The following is a 19,517-nucleotide window of genomic DNA, read 5'->3' on the forward strand; positions in this document are numbered from 1 at the left end:
TCCTCAAAACAACTGTCAAATGATCTGAAAACAAAGATTATTCAACATAGTTGTTCAGGGGAAGGATACAAAAAGCTGTCTCAGAGATTTAACCTGTCAGTTTCCACTGTGAGGAACATAGTAAGGAAATGGAAGAACACAGGGACAGTTCTTGTTAAGGCCAGAAGTGGCAGGCCAAGAAAAACATCAGAAAGGCAGAGAAGAAGAATGGTGAGATCAGTCAAGGACAATCCTCAGACCATCTCCAGAGAGCTGCAGCATCAACTTGCTGCAGATGGTGTCACTGTGCATCGGTCAACTATACAACGCACTTTGCACAAGGAGAAGCTGTATGGGAGAGTGATGCAAAAGAAGCCGTTTCTGCAAGCACGCCACAAACAGAGTCGGCTGAGGTATGCAAAAGCACATTTGGAGAAGCCAATTTCTTTTTGGAAGAATGTCCTGTGGACTGATGAAACCAAGATTGAGTTGTTTGGTCATACAAAAAGGCGTTATGCATGGCGTCAAAAAAACACAGCATTCCAAGAAAAACACTTGCTACCCACAGTAAAATTTGGTGGAGGTTCCATCATGCTTTGGGGCTGTATGGCCAATGCCGGCAACGGGAATCTTGTTAAAGTTGAGGGACGCATGGATTCCACTCAGTATCAGCAGATTCTTGACAATAATGTTCAAGAATCAGTGATAAAGTTGAAGTTACGCAGGGGATGGATCTTTCAGCAAGACAATGATCCAAAACACCGCTCCAAATCTACTCAGGCATTCATGCAGAGGAACAATTACAATGTTCTGGAATGGCCATCCCAGTCCCCAGACCTGAATATCATTGAACATCTGTGGGATCATTTGAAGATGGCTGTCCATGCTCGGCGACCATCAAACTTAACTGAACTGGAATTGTTTTGTAAAGAGGAATGGTCAAAAATACCTTCATCCAGGATCCAGGAACTCATTAAAAGATACAGGAAGCGACTAGAGGCTGTTATTTTTGCAAAAGGAGGATCTACTAAATATTAATGTCACTTTTCTGGTGAGGTGCCCATACTTATGCACATGTCAAATTTTGTTTGAATGCAGATTGCACATTTTCTGTTAGTACAATAAACCTCATTTCAAGGCAGAAACATTACTGTGTCCAACAGTTATTACATATATCAAACTGAAATAGCTGTTGCAAAAACACCAATTTTAAGAAAACATTAAGCTTAAGATTAATAGGGGTGCCCAAACTTTTTCATATAACTGTATATTCCAGTTCATTCCTTCGGTTTTTGTTTCAGGTTTTTGCGCACTGTGCAAACAAGGGTGTGACCATTTCTTTGAGCTGGACAGTACATTTATATATCTCCCCATGGCTGGGTTGTCTATTAGTCGGTGTCTCGGTCCTTCTCAGCCCTTATTCACATTCACGTCATTAGACATATGGTAAGGTTTTAATACTAGAGGATAGGACCATCCCGAATAGAGTCACCGTGACGTGGTTGGATGGGTTTTACGTTTTTTGTATAAAAATTATGTTAACCAAATACCCTATATTATTTTCATGCATTATTGCTATTGTTTTATTTATTGCAGGGTATTTGCTCATCTTGTTTTTATCCTTTTCACATTAAACTGGCCACTCGGTGTAATAGTGGCTACGGAATTAAATAAAACTTTTTTTTTTATTTTGTCTCATCGTTGCAGAGATATTAGCAATCAAATATTTGGCACCTAATGAGTTAACTTTAAGTGCAAGTGAAAGATTTATTTATTTTACTTATATAGCGCCATTAATTCCACAGTGCTTTATAGACATTAACATCACTGTCCCCATTGGGGCTCACAATCTAGATTCCCTATCAGTATGTGTTTGGAGAGTGGCATGAAACAGGAGAACCCGGAGGAAACCTATGGAAACAGGGGGAGAACATACAAACTCCTTGCAGATGTTGTCCATGGTGGGATTTGAACCCAGGACCCCAGCGCTGCAAGGCTGCAGTGCTAACCACCGTGATATTTTTCACGGAGGGTGTGCACTTCTGCTTCCTGTATGACACTGACCAATCAGAAGCAGGTAGCAATATAGAAGTGCAGAATGACCTATGACAACGTCATCAGGGTCACATGACAAAAGTCCACAGGTCCTGCCAGCCAGAGTGCGCAGCCTAAATAAGCACTGAAGATATATTACTCCAATTAATATTTCCTCACTTCTGTGCTGTGTAATAAATCTTCAGTGCTTATTTAGGCAGCGCACTCCTTCTGAGAGGACCTGTGGCGAAAAATTTAATGAAAACTCCTCTTTAAGACTGAAATTATATAATGCTGTTTTAATGCAGACAGTAAAAGCTAAGAATACTAGGAGATTTCATTCTGAAAGCCTGCAGAAGTGTGAATGCAGCTCTGAATCCATGATGTGCACAGTAGGAATAAAGCAATGTTTTAAAAAAACTTAACTTTTTAAATTCACTTCAGCTAAAATGAAGCCAAATACAAAATTTTAACGACTTTATGTAAAAATTAAACCCTTGAATGATTAACATGAATAGTACAAACGGACTGATTCAATGCAAAATATTTTAGTGGATTTATATTACTTAAATGGCCCCTTTCAGAAAACTTTTAGCTATAAACTACAGTACTTATAAAAACAAAAAAAACAAGCTGAGTATTACTTACCCTCCCCGGGTCCAGTGCCTCCACAGCTGCCCCGGTCTCTGCCTGCAGCGCAGACATCCTGTCAACCGTGCTGCAGCCAATAAGTGAGCTCAGCAGCTTCTGTATGAACTCAGAGATTGCCTGCAGTGCTGTCAAAGTGATGTCAGTGCTGCAGACAAACAGAGTGGGGTAGCAGCGCTGGACCAGGGGAGGGTATGTAATACTCAGTTTGTTTTTATTATAACCAAAAGTTTTCTGAACAAGCACAAACCTCTTTAACAACATAGTGACAAACCCCTTTACCCATGCTCCATAATAAGCTTATGTGCCGCCTAATCTAAAACTACCATGGACTCTAGGCTGCACTAAGATGAAAATCAGTGCAAAGCGAACCGTAATGAAGGGGTCTTCGTTAACACTGATGTACAGATAAAAGTAGCTGCTCCCTGGGGAATGATTCATTTGCATCCCTCCCAATTTCACCAATCACGTTACAATTATTCATCCCCCATTAAAAACCTAATTTTAATCAACTGAAAGTGCTACATAAAAGTGTATATATTATATAAATTGTGCCTGGAAGCAAGACCTTCAGGGGCTCACTTACCAGCCCAAGTTATCAAGCAATTTTTAAACACTTTACAGTTTGGCAAAACCTCAGCGCAGTTATCATATATTAGCGCCAAAGGATACAGACTCCTGCACAAGGTCAGACACAGAAGTAGCTGGAGACACTCTGTGTATTAGCCATGAAGCCTCAAACAACTAGTCCATCCAAAAGCAATCTTCAGCTTCAAAGGGAATCTGTCACCAGGTATTTGATGCCTGATTGTAGAGAATGAGACCCTGATTCCAGTGATGTGTCACTAACCAAGCTGCTTGCTGTAGTTTTGATAAAATCACAGTTTTATCAGCAGGAGATTATCACTAGAGGACTAGTAAACCTGTTGCCAGGTAGTCCTCCATATGCATGAGCTCTGTATAATCCCATCCCCACTACTGATTGGCAACTTTCTGCCTATGCACAGTGTACAAAGAAAGCTCTCAGTCAGAGGTGTGGGTGGGATTTTAAAGAGCTCAGAGAAACAGATCTGCAGCAGATAAAAAAAGTGATGTTAATCAAAACTGCAGTTAACAGCCCAGTAAGTGATACATCGCTGGAATCAGGGTCTCATTTTGGCACATATCACAATGTAAGTCATGCCTGCTTTCTAATGAAGGACCTCTCATGGGATTCTTGGGCTAAGCCACAACCCCTGACGACCAGGGCATTAACTAAATCCCATGATGAATGTGGTCAAGGCGCGCACAACAGTTCCTATACATTTAGTTTAGTAAAGGTTTGCCACTGATTTATCTAAAGCTGCCAAAAAATAACTTTCAGGGAGAAAATAGAGCAGCTGCTATAAGTCCCAGACTCCCAATAACTCCTTGGGTCAAACACTTAGAGGTAGGTTGTAGTCGGAGACACAATGGATGATATCTAGAGGGGTGGAAGATGTCCCTGCATAAATCTAAAACAATGAAGTCACAGTATAGGACTTGTGCCCAGGGTGATGTCACAGCATAGACACGATGACATCATATCAGAGGAGACAACTAAGATTGAGGCCAGAGTACAGGGTTACAGCATGTAGTCATATCATTGTGTGTATTAATGGTATATTGTGGCATCAATCTTTGTTTTATGTCGCCCTGTTCAATTATCTTTGTATTCTGACATCACTGCGTGAATTTTGCTTTTGCTACATCACCATGAATATACAGAAAGTCATATACGGTGACATCACTATATTATATTTATGCTGGGATATTACTGTGTGCGTTATTCTATTAGAATAACCTCACTGTGTGCATTATCACTGTTTATTTTGACATCACTGCATGAATTTTGCTTATGCTATGACATCACCATGAACAGAAGTCCTACAAGAAGATGACATCACTATATTTGTGCTGAGACATTACTGTGTGCGTTTTTCCTGTACTGTGACATCACAGTGCACATTATTTCACTACTATAATATCCGTGTGTGAATTGTCGCTTTTATGGCTCGTGCACATGACCGATTATCTCAGACGAGTGGTATCTGAGGTTTTCACGGATAGCACTTGTACCATGATATTCTATAGGGCTGTGTACACGTCTGATCGGAGACATGTTTGATTTTGATCTCAGTGTTGGATCAAAATCGGCAGTGCAAGTCTTTGGGTCCTTAAAAAATATCGGGCTGCACTCAGATGATATCAGAGTGCGGTCCAATTTTCAAAGTCTGACAGAATGGAGAATTTTTTTTCTCTCCACATCCGAGAAAAACTGATGCCACTCTGATCAAACAGAATAATCGGACTGTTTTTCTTGGATAGAATGAAAACGGTTGTATGAACCTACCCTTACTGTGACATTGCTGTGAATGGTGGAGGAGGTCCCCACTTACAGTTTTGCTTACATTTTATGCCTGTGTCCTATTAAAGAGCGACTCCCCCCGCCCCCGAAGCCACCATTACAAGTAAAGTGAGGACGTGGTCTTGCACATGAGCTACGCCTGGCAGATTGCCCACAAGGCACATAGGGGTGCTACATGAGCGTCTCATGGCACGCCACAGATACTTTACGACTGAAGTGAACTCTTTCACGTTCAAGGTCATTCTCATTGCTCAAATGAAAAATATCCAGTGGAATAGTTCACAATCAGTCCTCATGACAATAAATCAATGGTAAAGGTCGGTCACAATGTTCTCCTGCTGCCACCCACTGCTTCCATAAGAAAAGGATGAGGAGATTGCACCAAAGTAGAAAAGCTGTGTCTGCCCGCAGTCTGGGGTCCATAACATAAATGCGGAGTTTGTTTGAAGTCACAGTCACAATGAAAGCACTCATTTACATAGCGGATGTCATTTATTAGGGGGCTTCTGTGACATCTGGTGATGAGGCTGGGACACTCATCACACAACTGGGACTATATCACATTTCAGACATTTTTTCTGAATCTACTTTAGGCTATGTGCCCACGATGCAGAAATGCTGCACATTTTCTTCTTCTCCCTGGCAGGAAAAACGCATGCGGATTTTACATGCGTTTTTCCCGCCAGGTAGAAGCGTTTGTCAAGTGTTTTTGCATGCATTTCTGCATGCGGGTTATCAAGCGCTTTCCAATCGATTTTAGCATCACTTGGAAAAGTGCTTGACAACTTGGTCACACAATATAAATCCATGCAACTGGCATAGATTTATATAGTGTGAGCAAGTAATAGTTAAAAAAAAAAAAGAATAAAAATGGTAAACCGATGGCCCCTAGTGTTTTCTCCGCTGCGTGACCTGTCACATGACTAAATGACGTCATGGCAGGTCCTTTCACACCACCGCGACCAATACAACAGACCGGACGCATCACTGAGGAGACCGAGGGCCATCAGAAAGTAAGTATAATCTTTATATTTTATTTTAAATTCTTTTTTTAACAGGTTCTATGGTACCTGGGTCTGGAGGAGAGTCTCCTCTTCTCCAAACCCGGGTACCATCCGCACATTAAATCGCATAATATCCACTAGTGCAAATGTGCTCATACGGATATTATGCGATTCAATGCAAGTCAATGGCGGCAATTACGCTGCGTGTCCGCAAAATTAATGGACATGCTGCATATTTTTCCGCAATGATAATCCGCAGCAGAAATTTCCGCAGCATATGCACAGCACATGCGGATTATCATTGGGGACCATGGGGCACATATTACCAAGCGTTTTTTAAGCGTTTTCGGTGCGGAAATTCCGCGGCAAAAACACTTGAAAAACGCATAGTGGGCACGCAGCCTTACCACGGCATTTCTACTAGTGCTATTGTTGAGCGAATTTGTTTGGCATTTCAGATAACATCTGCGTGACAGCATGGCAAATCAGGGATGTTCATGGGCGGAGCTGATTTTTTGGCGCCAACAAGCCGGAACCCGAACACGAACCAGTGCACCTCTTCCAGTGCACCACTTCTGCTCTTAAGCAGCATAACAAGCTTGTGAAGAATCAGGCAGGTTATTGCAGGTACTTACAATATATGCCAGTATATTTTAATATGGGTCTTATTGAAAACAGCATAAAATTAAAAAATTAATTAAATAAATAAAATCACCATTTTCATTCCATGCCTCTATCCCCATTGCAAGATTTCGGGCTTGGATTTCCCCTCTGTAAACAGGAATGTTGTGATTTTGTCCCATGAAACAAGATATAATATCTGTGCCACCTAGAAAAAGATATACAGTCATTGACCTTGTATATTGTATGAATGAATAAATTAAATGATACAACTTGCTCACTAATTACTCATAGCCTGATGCTAGGAAGTAGTGTATTAATCAGATCAGACCTAAATGGACTTAAAAAGAGTATGTAGACGTGGGAGCTGTTAGCGCTGGTGTCCCCTATACTGCACATTCACCGACAAACAATATGAATATTGCATTATAGATAGGATATTGCATCAAAAAAGTGTAACCTATTTTCCACCATATTGATAAAACCTGAGGTAGATGTCAACATTAGACATGACTGGTGTATGACCTTGAGTCACATAAAAAATACTAAAAAAACACATTTTTTTATATATAGCTAACTCATGTATTTTTCCCTGTAAAAAAGCCACTTAAAGATCGTGTCTGCAGGTGTATGCTGCAAGAGTAATACAAAGTAGGAGTAGAGACTCCAATTCTAAAACTGGGCCACTTACTTGGCTTCTTGCCTAGTGATGTTTTATCTGCTGCAGCTCAGCAAGTCCTCTCAATGATAAACTCCTACGTAGTCCTTTATTATCAGGACCTCAGGCTATCCTTCACCCCACCAGTGATTGACATCTTTCTGCCTACACTGTGCATAGGAGGAAAACTTCCAATTAATGGCACAGGCAGGGTTAGACAAGATTGAGAGGACTAGCAGAGCTGCAGCAGATAAAACAAGAGCTTTTGTTAAAACTACAGCATGGAGCCCAATAAGAGACACGCAACAGGAATCATTGTCTCTGTCTCTATTTTATGTTGCCTTCAAATTGGAAAACATGATGAAATATTATCTTTAAACATTTGGGAGAAGCCGACTCCAGTGGAATTATAAAGTGAAGAACATTTCTCCCCCATGATCACCATTTTATCTCATATATGACCAGGTCATAGAACACGTAGAAATGTCTCCTTTTGTTAGAACATGTACTTTTGTAAGCTATGCATCTTTACGCTTAGAACTATTTTCCAGAATAACCTTAAATAAATGGATATAATTAAAAATAAAAATTGAGGATTTGTACTTGTACCAAATCTTCTTTATCCTTCTATAATGAGCTACAGAAACTCGAGGCCAATTTTAATTAATGTACTTTTATGAACTACAAAACACACGCAAGTGAAGAACTCATTTCCCAGTTGGAAATTGCTACATATATCATATTTAATCAGGAGATTGTATTGGTTTTGCTTATAAAGGTTAACTACGTGAAAACTGGAGCAACCAAAAAAGTACAATTAAAATGAGCGAAAATATCAAACTGCGCCAAAATCCTGCTAATTAAACATTACATGTCCTCTCCTAATAGTATACCTTTGAGAAATAACAAACGTGAGAAGCTCAGAGGCTGGTGGTTCACACTGGGGGCCTGGGTTGGATGTGCTCATGTGGTTTTCATAGGTTACTTTCCACCGATACCAAAAACATAGGGATAAGTTGACTGAAATAGGCCCTAGTGTGTGAGCGAGATTGGGGCTGTCAGTGAGGACACTCCAGAAGAACACAGCTTCTCATACACTTACCAGAGATGGAGCCGAGGAGGACATTATTCTTTATGTGGTCGTACACATAATCGTAGCTTTGTGGCTTCAAAGGCGATCCCGTTGACAATATTGTGTGCAGAGTTTGAAGACTGTGCGTTTCACCTGTTAACAATCCATGTCATTTTCTATTACCTCTTGTCTGATTACACTACAGGCATTAAATGCATTTGCTGTATGATATATCATTTCTTCCATTATTCAGATTTCATTTTCTCTTACAAACGTCATCTATCGACATTGGCATTTTCCTCTCCTAGGCAGGTTTCACATGTCCAGCATTCATGGTCTGAGAACAGACTGCAATGTCCAGAGCGGCCCCGAGTCTCCAAACTCAAACTCAATATCCTCATATATGCCCAAGAGGCTGTTGAGTTTGGGTCAGGAGCTCCTCGACTGGTCCGGCCCTGAATCGTAGTCTGGTTTCACAGGACCAAGAAAGTGAGATGTAAGCGAGGTAATTGTAATCTGTAAATCCCTAATCTGCATCACTAGTAAATGTGAGTCTATGAGTTTCCTTCTTATTTGTAGACTGTAAATATTTCATTGCTGTTGGGGTTTCCAACCTTTTTTTTTAGTGAAGAGCAAATGTACCTAATTTATACCCAAATAAATCCCATACTCCAGCATCATTTCTCTTACATCCATATCCAATAAATATAGTGCCTTATAGGTTTTTTTCCAATAATGTATTTATTGTGTATTTTTAGGCCTAATTCACACATCAGTTTTTCATCAGTATTTTAAAGTGAAAACCGGAAGTGGCTCCAAAACATAAAAAAAGGTCCAATCCTTTTAACAATAGTTTTTTTTTCTCATACGTTCCACTCCTGATATTTGCTTACAAACACGGACCAAAAATAACTGACGTGTGAATGATTCCTTTATCATGTGGTCAACATTCTGTATATTATCAGCCATAACAGGTGACCATAAAATATTAGGTCATACAGATCTCCCAGAGGGTGGGGATCACCGAGCCTTCAGGAACTCCTCTACTGGTCAGACTGGGAAGCTGGTAAGAACAGATCCTACTCTGGTGGACCTAGCACTTCCATGAATCATATGGTCAGCTAGTCATTTCAAACAGATGAAAGGAAGAAACTTACGAGGTTTAAGGTTTTTCTCCTCTAGTACAGACAACCACTTGGCTCCAGTCCCCAGAATGGTTATCCTGTAAAACACAAAGCCCAGGCTTGAAAAATCTAAAGAAATCTAGGTTAACTTACATAGGAGAAAATTGATTGGCTTATAAGTCTCCTTACGCCGGATTGGCACTCTCCACATGGAGAAACTTTACCCCTTAGATCCCCAGTAAGAGGGCTCTCATACAGCCAATTCAGATCTCCTGCTTTGCACTGATGAGGGGCAAAGAACCTGAAACGCATGTCTGCAAATGGAGTATCTGGCTTGGCTTCTTATCCTAAATCATGTGGCACGGTTCTTTAAAGGGAATCTGTCACCAGGTTTTTGCTACTGCATCTGAGAGCTGCATAATGTAGGGGAAGAGACCCTGATTCAATGATGTATCACTAGACAGTAAACTGCTTATCAGTGGAGGGGGCATGGTCGGACAACTGCTCACGCGAGCTGTAGTCCAGGCAGTGATAATCTCCTGGAGATAAAACATTCACTGTATTGAAACAACAGCACACAGCTTAATAAGTGACACATCCCTGAAATCTGTGTCTCAGTCCCAACATCATGCTGTCCTCAGATGACATAGCAAAAACCTGTTGACAGATTCCCTTTAAAGGGTCGACATTGACTTTTAGGATCGCATCTTCCAATAGGTGGCACCAGAGTTCAAGTCCTTTTCCTCTCTGAAGAGGCCATTTGCATGACAAAATCATGCAGATGTTATATTACAGGTCCTAAGGCAATACAGCACCAAGCAGGTTTGCCATTTTATGAGTCCATTAAGCTGTGTGAAAGCGTGTATGCCAGTTGTATTCATGACCGTATTGGTTGTCAAACTTTACTTAACCATAGCCCTTAAGAAACAAGTAGTGAATTTGTAAGAAAACAGACATGACAGAAAATAATACGTCATGACTTGAATCAATTTATAGATATTCATGTTATTGTATGTGGAAATGACGTGTATGCCATGTTGAGGCACATTTAGATGGACACCAGATAGATGTGATATTGATGAGCTATCGGCACATGGCACCCTCACCGATCAGCTGTTCTCAGCACCACAGCGGCAGGAATTAAAAGGCTGTGAGTAGAACAGCACAACTCCATCAACTAGTGGTTGCTGTTAGGTATTGTGGATCAGCTCCATATTCATCAGCTGATCTGTAGTACCTGGCAACTGCCATTAAAGGGATATTCCCATCTCCAAGATCATATCCCAATATATAGTAGTAATATTAGCAAATACCTCAAATTAGAAATGTAGTATAGTTCTTCTGATTTGTTTTGTCTCTTTACTCATGTGCAGGCATTGCAGCACCTTAGGTATCCATGGTTACGACAACTAGCAACTAGCTGTCACTATATGAATGGTCGTAACCATGGATTCCTAAGCTACTGCAATGCCCTGCACATGAGGTAAGTGGCATAGCGAATCAGAAGAACTATACTACATTTCTAATTGGAGGTATTTGCTAATATTATTATTATTACACCTACTATACATTGGGATAGGATCTTGAAGATGGGAATACCCCTTTAAGGTTAAGTTCCCACTATAAGCTTTTTATGAGTTTTTGATGTTACAGATTTTCTGCACCTATTGGTATGTCATGTTTTAAATAAAGCTGCTATTTTGTTTTATATGTCCGGGTATTTGGCTTTGAAAAAACTTTATTGAACGGTACTAAAAAAGCAGATTTTCCACATCTAATGCAATTCTATGGGAAAAATCTGCACATAAGACTCAGCATACCTGCTAGAAAAATTCACATGTTGCTGATTTAAAACAAGCACCGCAGGTCAGTTTACACTGAGCAAAAAAAGCCCAGTGGGCATGAGATTTCTATAAATCCCATCCACTCTGCAGGAATCATAGTACGCTGTGTTTTTTCCACAGTGAAAATATGCAGCGTCAAAAACTCATTGTAGGCACGCAGCCTAAACATTAGATGGAGCGGTGATCTCCTGCTCCACAACTGTTTACATCCCAATGCCGCCAGAGATGAGATCCACTGATCGGTGGGGGTGTCGTGGGTCAGACCGCCACCAATCTGAAAACCACGACCTATCGACAGGGTAGCTGGCTGGTTTTGCAGCTCAGTTGGGTACAATTGCTGGGCAATAATCAGGTAGGCAGTCTATTGTAACAAATCCCATTGACATGGGCTAACGCTAACATATATTCATCTGGCATATAACACTGAGGAAATTATAAAATATCCACCAATTACAATAACTAGCTCTTTTAGAGAAAACAGACGATTTGAGAAAGTAAGATTTGGATGGCCATGGTTAGCCCACCAGTATTTCTTAGATTTGATTAACCTTTCTCTAGAAAGAGTCATCTCTGTTGGACATAACCTTTCATCCGAGCTCTCAGCTAAATGTCACTGGGAAAATACTGCAGAGACGTCAAGGCAAAATTAAATAAGCATAATGAGTCATTTACTATAAGCTTACAATGTATGATCACGTGGAGAGAGACCAAAATAGTGCCACCACTACGGCCAGGGACTGCCAAGCTTCAGCTGGAACCTGAATTGGCACAATTACACACGTCTATATATTTTAAGTACAAAATGGTATGTTAATCCATCTTCATATAAAGTGGGTTTGAGTGTCTGCATTGTGCTTTCTACAACAATACATCACGAGCGGTAGGTGATAAAGCAAGCGCCGGGAATATTTCCTGAACTGCTCAAGTATAAAGTGAATGCCTTCACTTCTAATCACCATAAATCATTGAATATTCCCATGCCGTAGTGGATCACGTAGTGAAGTCCTGAACTAGAGGTTGGTATAGGGAACTTTGTCCTGAACTACAGGTTGGTAGAGGGGACTTTGTCCTGAACTACAGGTTGGTGTAGGGGACTTTGACCCGAACTACAGGTTGGTGTAGGGGACTTTGACCTGAACTACAGGTTGGTATAGGGGACTTTGACCTGAACTACAGGTTGGTATAGGGGACTTTGACCTGAACTACAGGTTGGTATAGGGGACTTTGACCTGAACTAGAGGGTGGTATAGGGGACTTTGACCTGAACTAGAGGGTGGTATAGGGGACTTTGACCGGAACTAGATGTTGGTATAGGGGACTTTGACCTGAACTATAGGTTGGTATGGTATAGGGGACTTTGACCTGAACTAGAGGTTGGTATAGGAGACTTTTGTGAAGAAGACACTTTAAAGGCATCTTAGTGCACTGGGTTATTTTCTGCCTCTCCCGGACAGAGTCATTCTGATAGCCATTCTGAACATGTATCAGTTTTATCTACTTTACCCCAGCCGGTCCACAAGATCCCACAGAACATTTGGACTTGGTACAAGAGGAGAGCCATCATAAAGCACCAGAGAGGCTCCGGTGGCAATTGCCGTAACTAACCAATTCCACATCATCCAGCCAGCCTGCACGGAAAAACACAAATTGTAAGCAAATCTGTATGGGATGGTCAAAAAGCAGTTATAAAATCTGCAAGCTGCCCTAATTTACAAGGGTGTATTGCTCACTTAACTACATAATTGCACTGTCATGATCATTTTCATTCAGGAACATAACTAGAACAAAATGGCATCCACTACGTCTAGAGGTTTCCACACCAACATAGAAGGCTTGTCTTTATTATAAGAGCAAAGAAATTATGAGCATCTATGTCGCTCATAATGCATCCCATTATTTTATTAGCCTTGGCAGAAGCTGCTTGGCATTGGTCGCTAAGGTTGAGTTTGGTGTCCACCCATACACCCAAGTCTTTTTCAGTAACAGGTTTACCTAGTGTTCTATAATTTAGTACCTATACTAAAAGCAGACATGGTATAGGCAAAAGGAATAACATCTCAAAACTCAAAATATACCAAAGAAGCACTGCGGAATATAATCTGAGATATGTGTGGACAGACGTGTGGACAGACGTGCAGAGTGCCAGTCCCCTGGAATACTAAGAGGAGTTGTGGCTACTCGCTATGTGAACACATTGGACATATGGACAGGCCTCCAGCTATTTTTACTGTATGGGAAAGAGCAGCAAATCATATATATTTATCCATTGGTAGACCAATGCCAAACAGAGCCCAAGACTGCAATAATTTTATAAAAGTGACGTACTGTTGTATAATACATGATGACATCACTGCTGGTAGCATTGCCGTGCAGGATATGCTCTGATAAATGTTTTATCAGTGTTCCCTAGAAGTAAAAGAAGAAAAAACATTTTTTGAAAGATTTTATACAATGTTATCATACAGATAGCTACGAAAAATAAAAACATAAAGAGCATGATACCATGTACAGAACATTACAGGTCCCGTGCGTCAAGCCCTGGTTTCCTAAACCAGTACAGTACTGAAAAGCAGAGCGCAAAGGAGAGGCACTATTATTTTTTTATTATTATGCTTTGCTTATATAGCACCATCATCCACAGCACTTCACAGACATCATCATTGCGGTCCCCAATCAAGATCTATTTTCCCTATACAAACTCCTTGCAGATGTTGTCCTTGGTGGGATTTGGACCCAGGACCCCAGCGCTGCAAGGCTACAGTGCTAACCACTGAGGCACTATGCTAACAAAAACAGAATTTATGGTGTTGAGAGACTGTGGAAAGCTGGGAGACAACTCCTACATCTGCCACGAATGCTTGTCACCCACAAGCTGTTATGTGTAGATGCGACCACAATAATAATGCAGCATTTCTGGACTTCACAGTAAAGGATGGCTTGGAATCCATTCATACACTATGATTATTGTGAATGGGTGGTCCTAGCAACGCTCATTTGATGATAATCTTGCAGTCTAAACAGGTCATTGATCACCCGACGAACAAGCAATACGCTCGTTCGTTGGGTGAAATGTTCCTGCGGTCTGCAAAACTTATCATTGTTCTCGGCTGCTCATAGTCCTGTGTGAACAGGACCTAAGGTGTTGAGAACAATGGCAGCCTATGCACACTGAGCAATCTATTACCTATTGAGCATCTGATGCTGGGTCGGCCTGTGTTAGCAAGCTATTAAGCTACCATGTTGCTGGTGGGCATTTATTTAATGCAGCGCGTCACACGGCATCAATGGATCCTACTTTTACAGATATTTTTTATTTAGGGAAAATAGTTATTGAAGAGGATTACTCCACTCCGTGTCTTTCCCCCACCCAAATAATCATCAAGTTAGAAAGCTTCTTGTAAGGACATGGTTAATGTCACCCTGCAGTCTCACACCCCAGGAACATCTGATGGAAGTGCTGAAGACCCAGCAGCGCTGTAGGTGAGACTGCACATTGTAGTCAGCAGACAGGCTCGTGCGCTGTTCACACATCGTCTGCTCTGCTGACGTTTAGTAAGACGAGTAAGTGCTTGTGAGAACGTCTTGTTTCTGGATTCTAAGATCTGCACTGCAATGTCAAGAACGGGCTTCAATAGATAAGACGGATACAAGCTACTAACTACTACTTACATATATGTGTGTGTCTGTTTGTTTCTTTCCTCCCTAATCATCAAAAAATCTGATTCAGTATGTTTTTGTATTTTTTTTAGGGTTCATATCTTTAACCTGTTTTTGTCTCAACAGAAAGTTTACACGGGACGATGTGCTGCCGAGAATGATTTTTAAACTGGCTTAAACATTATCTCGGATGAGGGAGCGCGTCTCTTCATTCATTGGGTGATTCCCGGCCTGTTTAGACAGATCACTAATCGGGAATGATTGGGCATTGCTAGGTACACTCATTCTTATAGGCCTCTTAAAATGGGCCTTAACACAAGGCAAAAAGTGGCTAGAGCAAACCAGCAGAGGGCGCATTTCCTATGCAGATAGGGGGCACCAGCATTACATCACCACTCAGTCTCGAATAATGGCGCAGCACAGGATAAGAAAGTGGTGTAAAATAGGAATTTCCAATATGGTGATTTTGAGGTAATAAACCCCTTGGAGCCATCTGAAGCCCCTGCAGCGGAATTGCCCCTTGTTTCCCAGTTACACAATATCCAGCAAGAGACATTATCCAACAATATAATGAATTTCCCTCATCTAAAAAAAATTGCATTGTTATTTTACATATATATATATACATATATATATATATATATATATATATATACATAAACAGACATCCGTCATATATTAAAGCTTGCGGTACAATACTTACCCCGGCCGAGTGCACCATACACTTGGGGGCACCTGTTGTGCCAGAAGAATACATAATATAAAGAGGATGGTTGAAGGGCAGCTGCTCAAATTCCAGCTGAGGGGATTGGTCCCCAACTTTTCCAGTTGCCAAAAAGTCATCCAGAAATACACTGGCAAAAGAGAAGAATATTGCTGTAAATTACATTATCCGGTGGATCAGTGAGCGGTACTAAGACCGGTTAGTCAAAGAACCATCAATTTCTTATTTTCTGCTAAAAATCTCATGTGCGGTCAAGATCAACAAAAAAATACTAAATCTGCATAGAAACAATTTAGGAAGCATTCATCAGCATTTTACTGCATCAGTGATATTGTATTCCCTTATGATTATTGGTTCAAAATTAACCATTCATTTGCTGTATGCATTGCTCCAAAGAAGCTAAACTTCATTTTTTAATATTGATTAGTTATAGGTTAAAGGAGTTGTCTCACCTTATTAAATGGTTAAGATTGGTAAAAATAAGAAACTTTGCAACTTTATTTCTTATAAAAAAAATCCTCTCTATTCTCAAGGACAGAGGAATTTTTAGTTCTACAGTTTGCGGCTTGTTGCTACCTTTGCAGTCTCAGAGGTGGTCGGTTTCCTAGGCCAGGAGCATGCGTATGCTTAGAGCTCGCAGGGCTGTTCTGAGGCTGTAACGCTGGAGTCTCCCTGCTTCAGTCCCCCTCCGCTTCTCCCTGGCTGCAGAAGCAAAGCTGTCTCTGCTGCAGCCTGGGAGATGGCTCAGTTCAGACAGCAGAGCGACAATGTCATTTGTCCGAACTAAAGATCTTCAGGAGCACACAGCTCCCAGCCAATCAAGAAGCCAGGAGGCAGGGGAGACTTGTGCTCCTGAAGAAATAAGACAAGACAACCCCTTAAGTGGGTTGATACATTGCTGTATTCATGATATACCGATCCCGATTTACAGCCTGTTTTCAATTCTGCAGACGTCAAAACAGTAATCTCCCACAATTCCTTGCTGTACTAAAATTCTGGTGATTTACAGTCTTTATAAGAAGTGTACCAGTCTTTACACCAGGTACTGTGCTGGGACTGTACTGATCAGCAAGTTTTCACCTAACATGCAGATGGGTGAGAATAAGAACTTTAAAAGGTCATTTTAAAAGGTTATTTCTTTGTTAAGATCCACTGCAGGTTTTCAAAGATACAGGTATGTTATTCAGTGCATATTTTTATGGTCTTTATCAAAGAGGCGATGCCCACAGGATTCTCTGGGTGCGTGTTATTAGGCTGCTCTGTATAATTAACCTGTGAGGGCCGCCCCCTTGGTAAAGACCATAAAAAAGTAACACTAAATAAAAAGGCCCACATCTTTAGAACCATATGGCGGATTTAAAAAAAACAAAAACCTGGCATACTCAGGGGCATAAAGAGCAAAACTTGGTTAGTTATGACCTGGTGACAGCTCCTCTTTAAATAAATGCAGAACCGATGGTATTAAGCACATAGCAATAATTAAGGCTAGTATCCCTATCTGCAAGGAAGGTGACTCGTCACCAGAGGATAGACAGCCCGCATTGCTCAACAAAGTACATGGCCCAAGTGCGAAGCACACATCTGCTACAAGTGTAGCGCCACAAATACATCACCTACAAGCAACATGAATTATGAAAATGCCTCTGTAGCACTACGTCTGCGATGACTCCGCCGCTTCATTATTACTGCCAATACAAATGCCTGACACTGGCACAGACATTCTGTTTTGTGACAAACTTTTCCACTTGGCAGACGCCAACACAAAGAGAGTAAAATGGGAGATGCAGTAGATTTTATGCAGCGCCAACAGTACAGTTAATAAATTCATGATACTGTACCGCCGTGCCGCATGACAGGCATTGTCTCAAGCACAAATGGGATTCATATATAAATTATACATTTAATTATTTCTACAAAGTGCATTAGGAAAGACAATTTCAGAGATAAAAGTGCAACAAAGAAAGGTCAGGCACAAGTTCAGACCATGCAATAGGGTGGCAGATTTATGAAATGCCTTTCACTTGGCAGATGGCAGAGCACAATAGCAAGGACAATGGAGATAGACTGCAAACACAAAGAACGAGCGCATCAAACAGGGTCTGGGATTTTATTCTAAATAAGAACATCTTAATCAGGTATAAGATGCCCCCCATAATATAGTATCCTATACTGTAATAATGCACAGACTTCCCGATGCAGCATGCATATATACGGCACAGGAAATGCCCATGGTGTCACACGTCTATGCCCATGGTGACACACGTCTATGCCCATGGTGACACACGTCTATGCCCATGGTGACACACGTCTATGCCCATGGTGACACACATTCTAATCACAAAACCAAGGAATGAAGCTATTTCCCATCTAATCGTCAAGTATGAATGGTAAATGGGTAAGTGCCGCAGCACGCTATGAAAAATTACATTTAGAGGAAAAATAATCAAACAAAAATAAATAAAATAATACAAAAGAAACGGAGGGAGGGCGCTCGCCACAATATGAATTTCAATTTTCGCTCATTATGAGAAGATAAATCTTCTCTTCCAGACGTTCAAGTGAATGCTTGTCCCAGAAATTTACATGAAAAATGTCAATGCATTACCATAATTTAGCAGCTCCTGAAATATCTGTTAACCGCTCGGTGACCAGGGGTGAAGTACACAGTCTGGATGTTTTCTTGGCTCTTAACTTCCTGGGATAAATCTGCTTCTGCACCTTCCATTTGCATAGGTGGTTATATTATCAGGCTTCACACCTGCGTTTTAACATTCCTTTTATCTATTTTATTAAGGAACAGAATCAGAATTAATGTAAAAAAAAAACGGATCTCTGATGTAATAGGAATCAGGGGGACCCTATTGATTATTATGGGGTCCGTCTGGGTTCCGTTATGTGTCCATTTCTAGAATAAAAGAAAAAACGCATCATACAGAAGTTTTTCTTCCGTTAGGCTAAGTGCCTACCATGCAGAAATGCTGCATATTTTTTCTGCATCTCCCTGGCAGGAAAAACGCATGTGGATTTTAAATGCGTTTTTCCTGCCAGGTAGAAGCGTTTGTCAAGCGTTTTTGCATGCATTTCCGCATGCGGGTTATCGAGCACTTTTTCAGGCGATTTTAGCATCACTTGGAAAGTGCTTGACAACTTGGTCACACTATATAAATCCATGCAACCGGCATAGATTTATATAGTGTGACCAAGCTAATAGTTTAAAAAAGAAGAAAAAAGGTAAAAAAACAAACAAAAAAAAAAACATTATACTCACCTTCTGATGGCCCCCGGTCTCCTTCTCCGTTGCGTCCGGTCTCTCGTACGGTTTGCGGTGGTGTAAAAGGACCTTCCATGATGTCATTTAGTCATGTGACAGGTCACGCAACCGCCGACGTCAGCTGTCGAGTGACCTGTCACATGACTAAATGACATGACGCACCATAGGGGAGACCGGGGGACATCGGAAGGTAAGTATAATGTATATTTTTTATTTTAAATTCTTTTTTTTAACAGGTTCTATGGTACCCGGGTCTGCAGTAGAATCTCCTCTTCTCCAGGCCCCGGTGCCATCCGCACATTGAGTCGCTTAATATCCGCATGTGTACATGTAGTCATGCGGATATTAAGCGTTTCAATGCAAATCAATGGCGGCAATTACGCGGCGTGTTCGCAAAATTAATGGACATGTTGCATATTTTTCCGCAATTATAATCCGCAGCGGAAATTTCCGCAGCATATGCACAGCACATGCGGATTATTATTAGGGACCATG

The 19,517-nt window shown here is 41.0% G+C and overlaps 1 protein-coding gene across 1 annotated transcript in view; it reads right to left on the reverse strand.

Annotated features, from left to right (window-relative positions):
• Positions 1 to 19,517, reverse strand: part of AACS (acetoacetyl-CoA synthetase) — a 104,248-nt gene that overhangs the window by 22,378 nt on the left and 62,353 nt on the right. Inside the window, exons 8-13 of the mRNA XM_073676145.1 lie at positions 15,731 to 15,881; positions 13,696 to 13,776; positions 12,874 to 12,998; positions 9,560 to 9,624; positions 8,433 to 8,555; positions 6,767 to 6,880 (exon numbers count right to left, since the gene is read on the reverse strand). Of these exons, the coding sequence (XP_073532246.1) occupies positions 6,767 to 6,880; positions 8,433 to 8,555; positions 9,560 to 9,624; positions 12,874 to 12,998; positions 13,696 to 13,776; positions 15,731 to 15,881 (659 nt within the window). The remainder of the gene's footprint in view (positions 1 to 6,766; positions 6,881 to 8,432; positions 8,556 to 9,559; positions 9,625 to 12,873; positions 12,999 to 13,695; positions 13,777 to 15,730; positions 15,882 to 19,517) is intronic.

This window comes from Phyllobates terribilis, unplaced genomic scaffold (genome assembly GCF_046119375.1).
Source record: "Phyllobates terribilis strain yellow unplaced genomic scaffold, ASM4611937v1 Scaffold_1__5_contigs__length_1240528914, whole genome shotgun sequence".
In the NCBI taxonomy this organism is placed as follows: Eukaryota; Metazoa; Chordata; class Amphibia; order Anura; family Dendrobatidae; genus Phyllobates; species Phyllobates terribilis.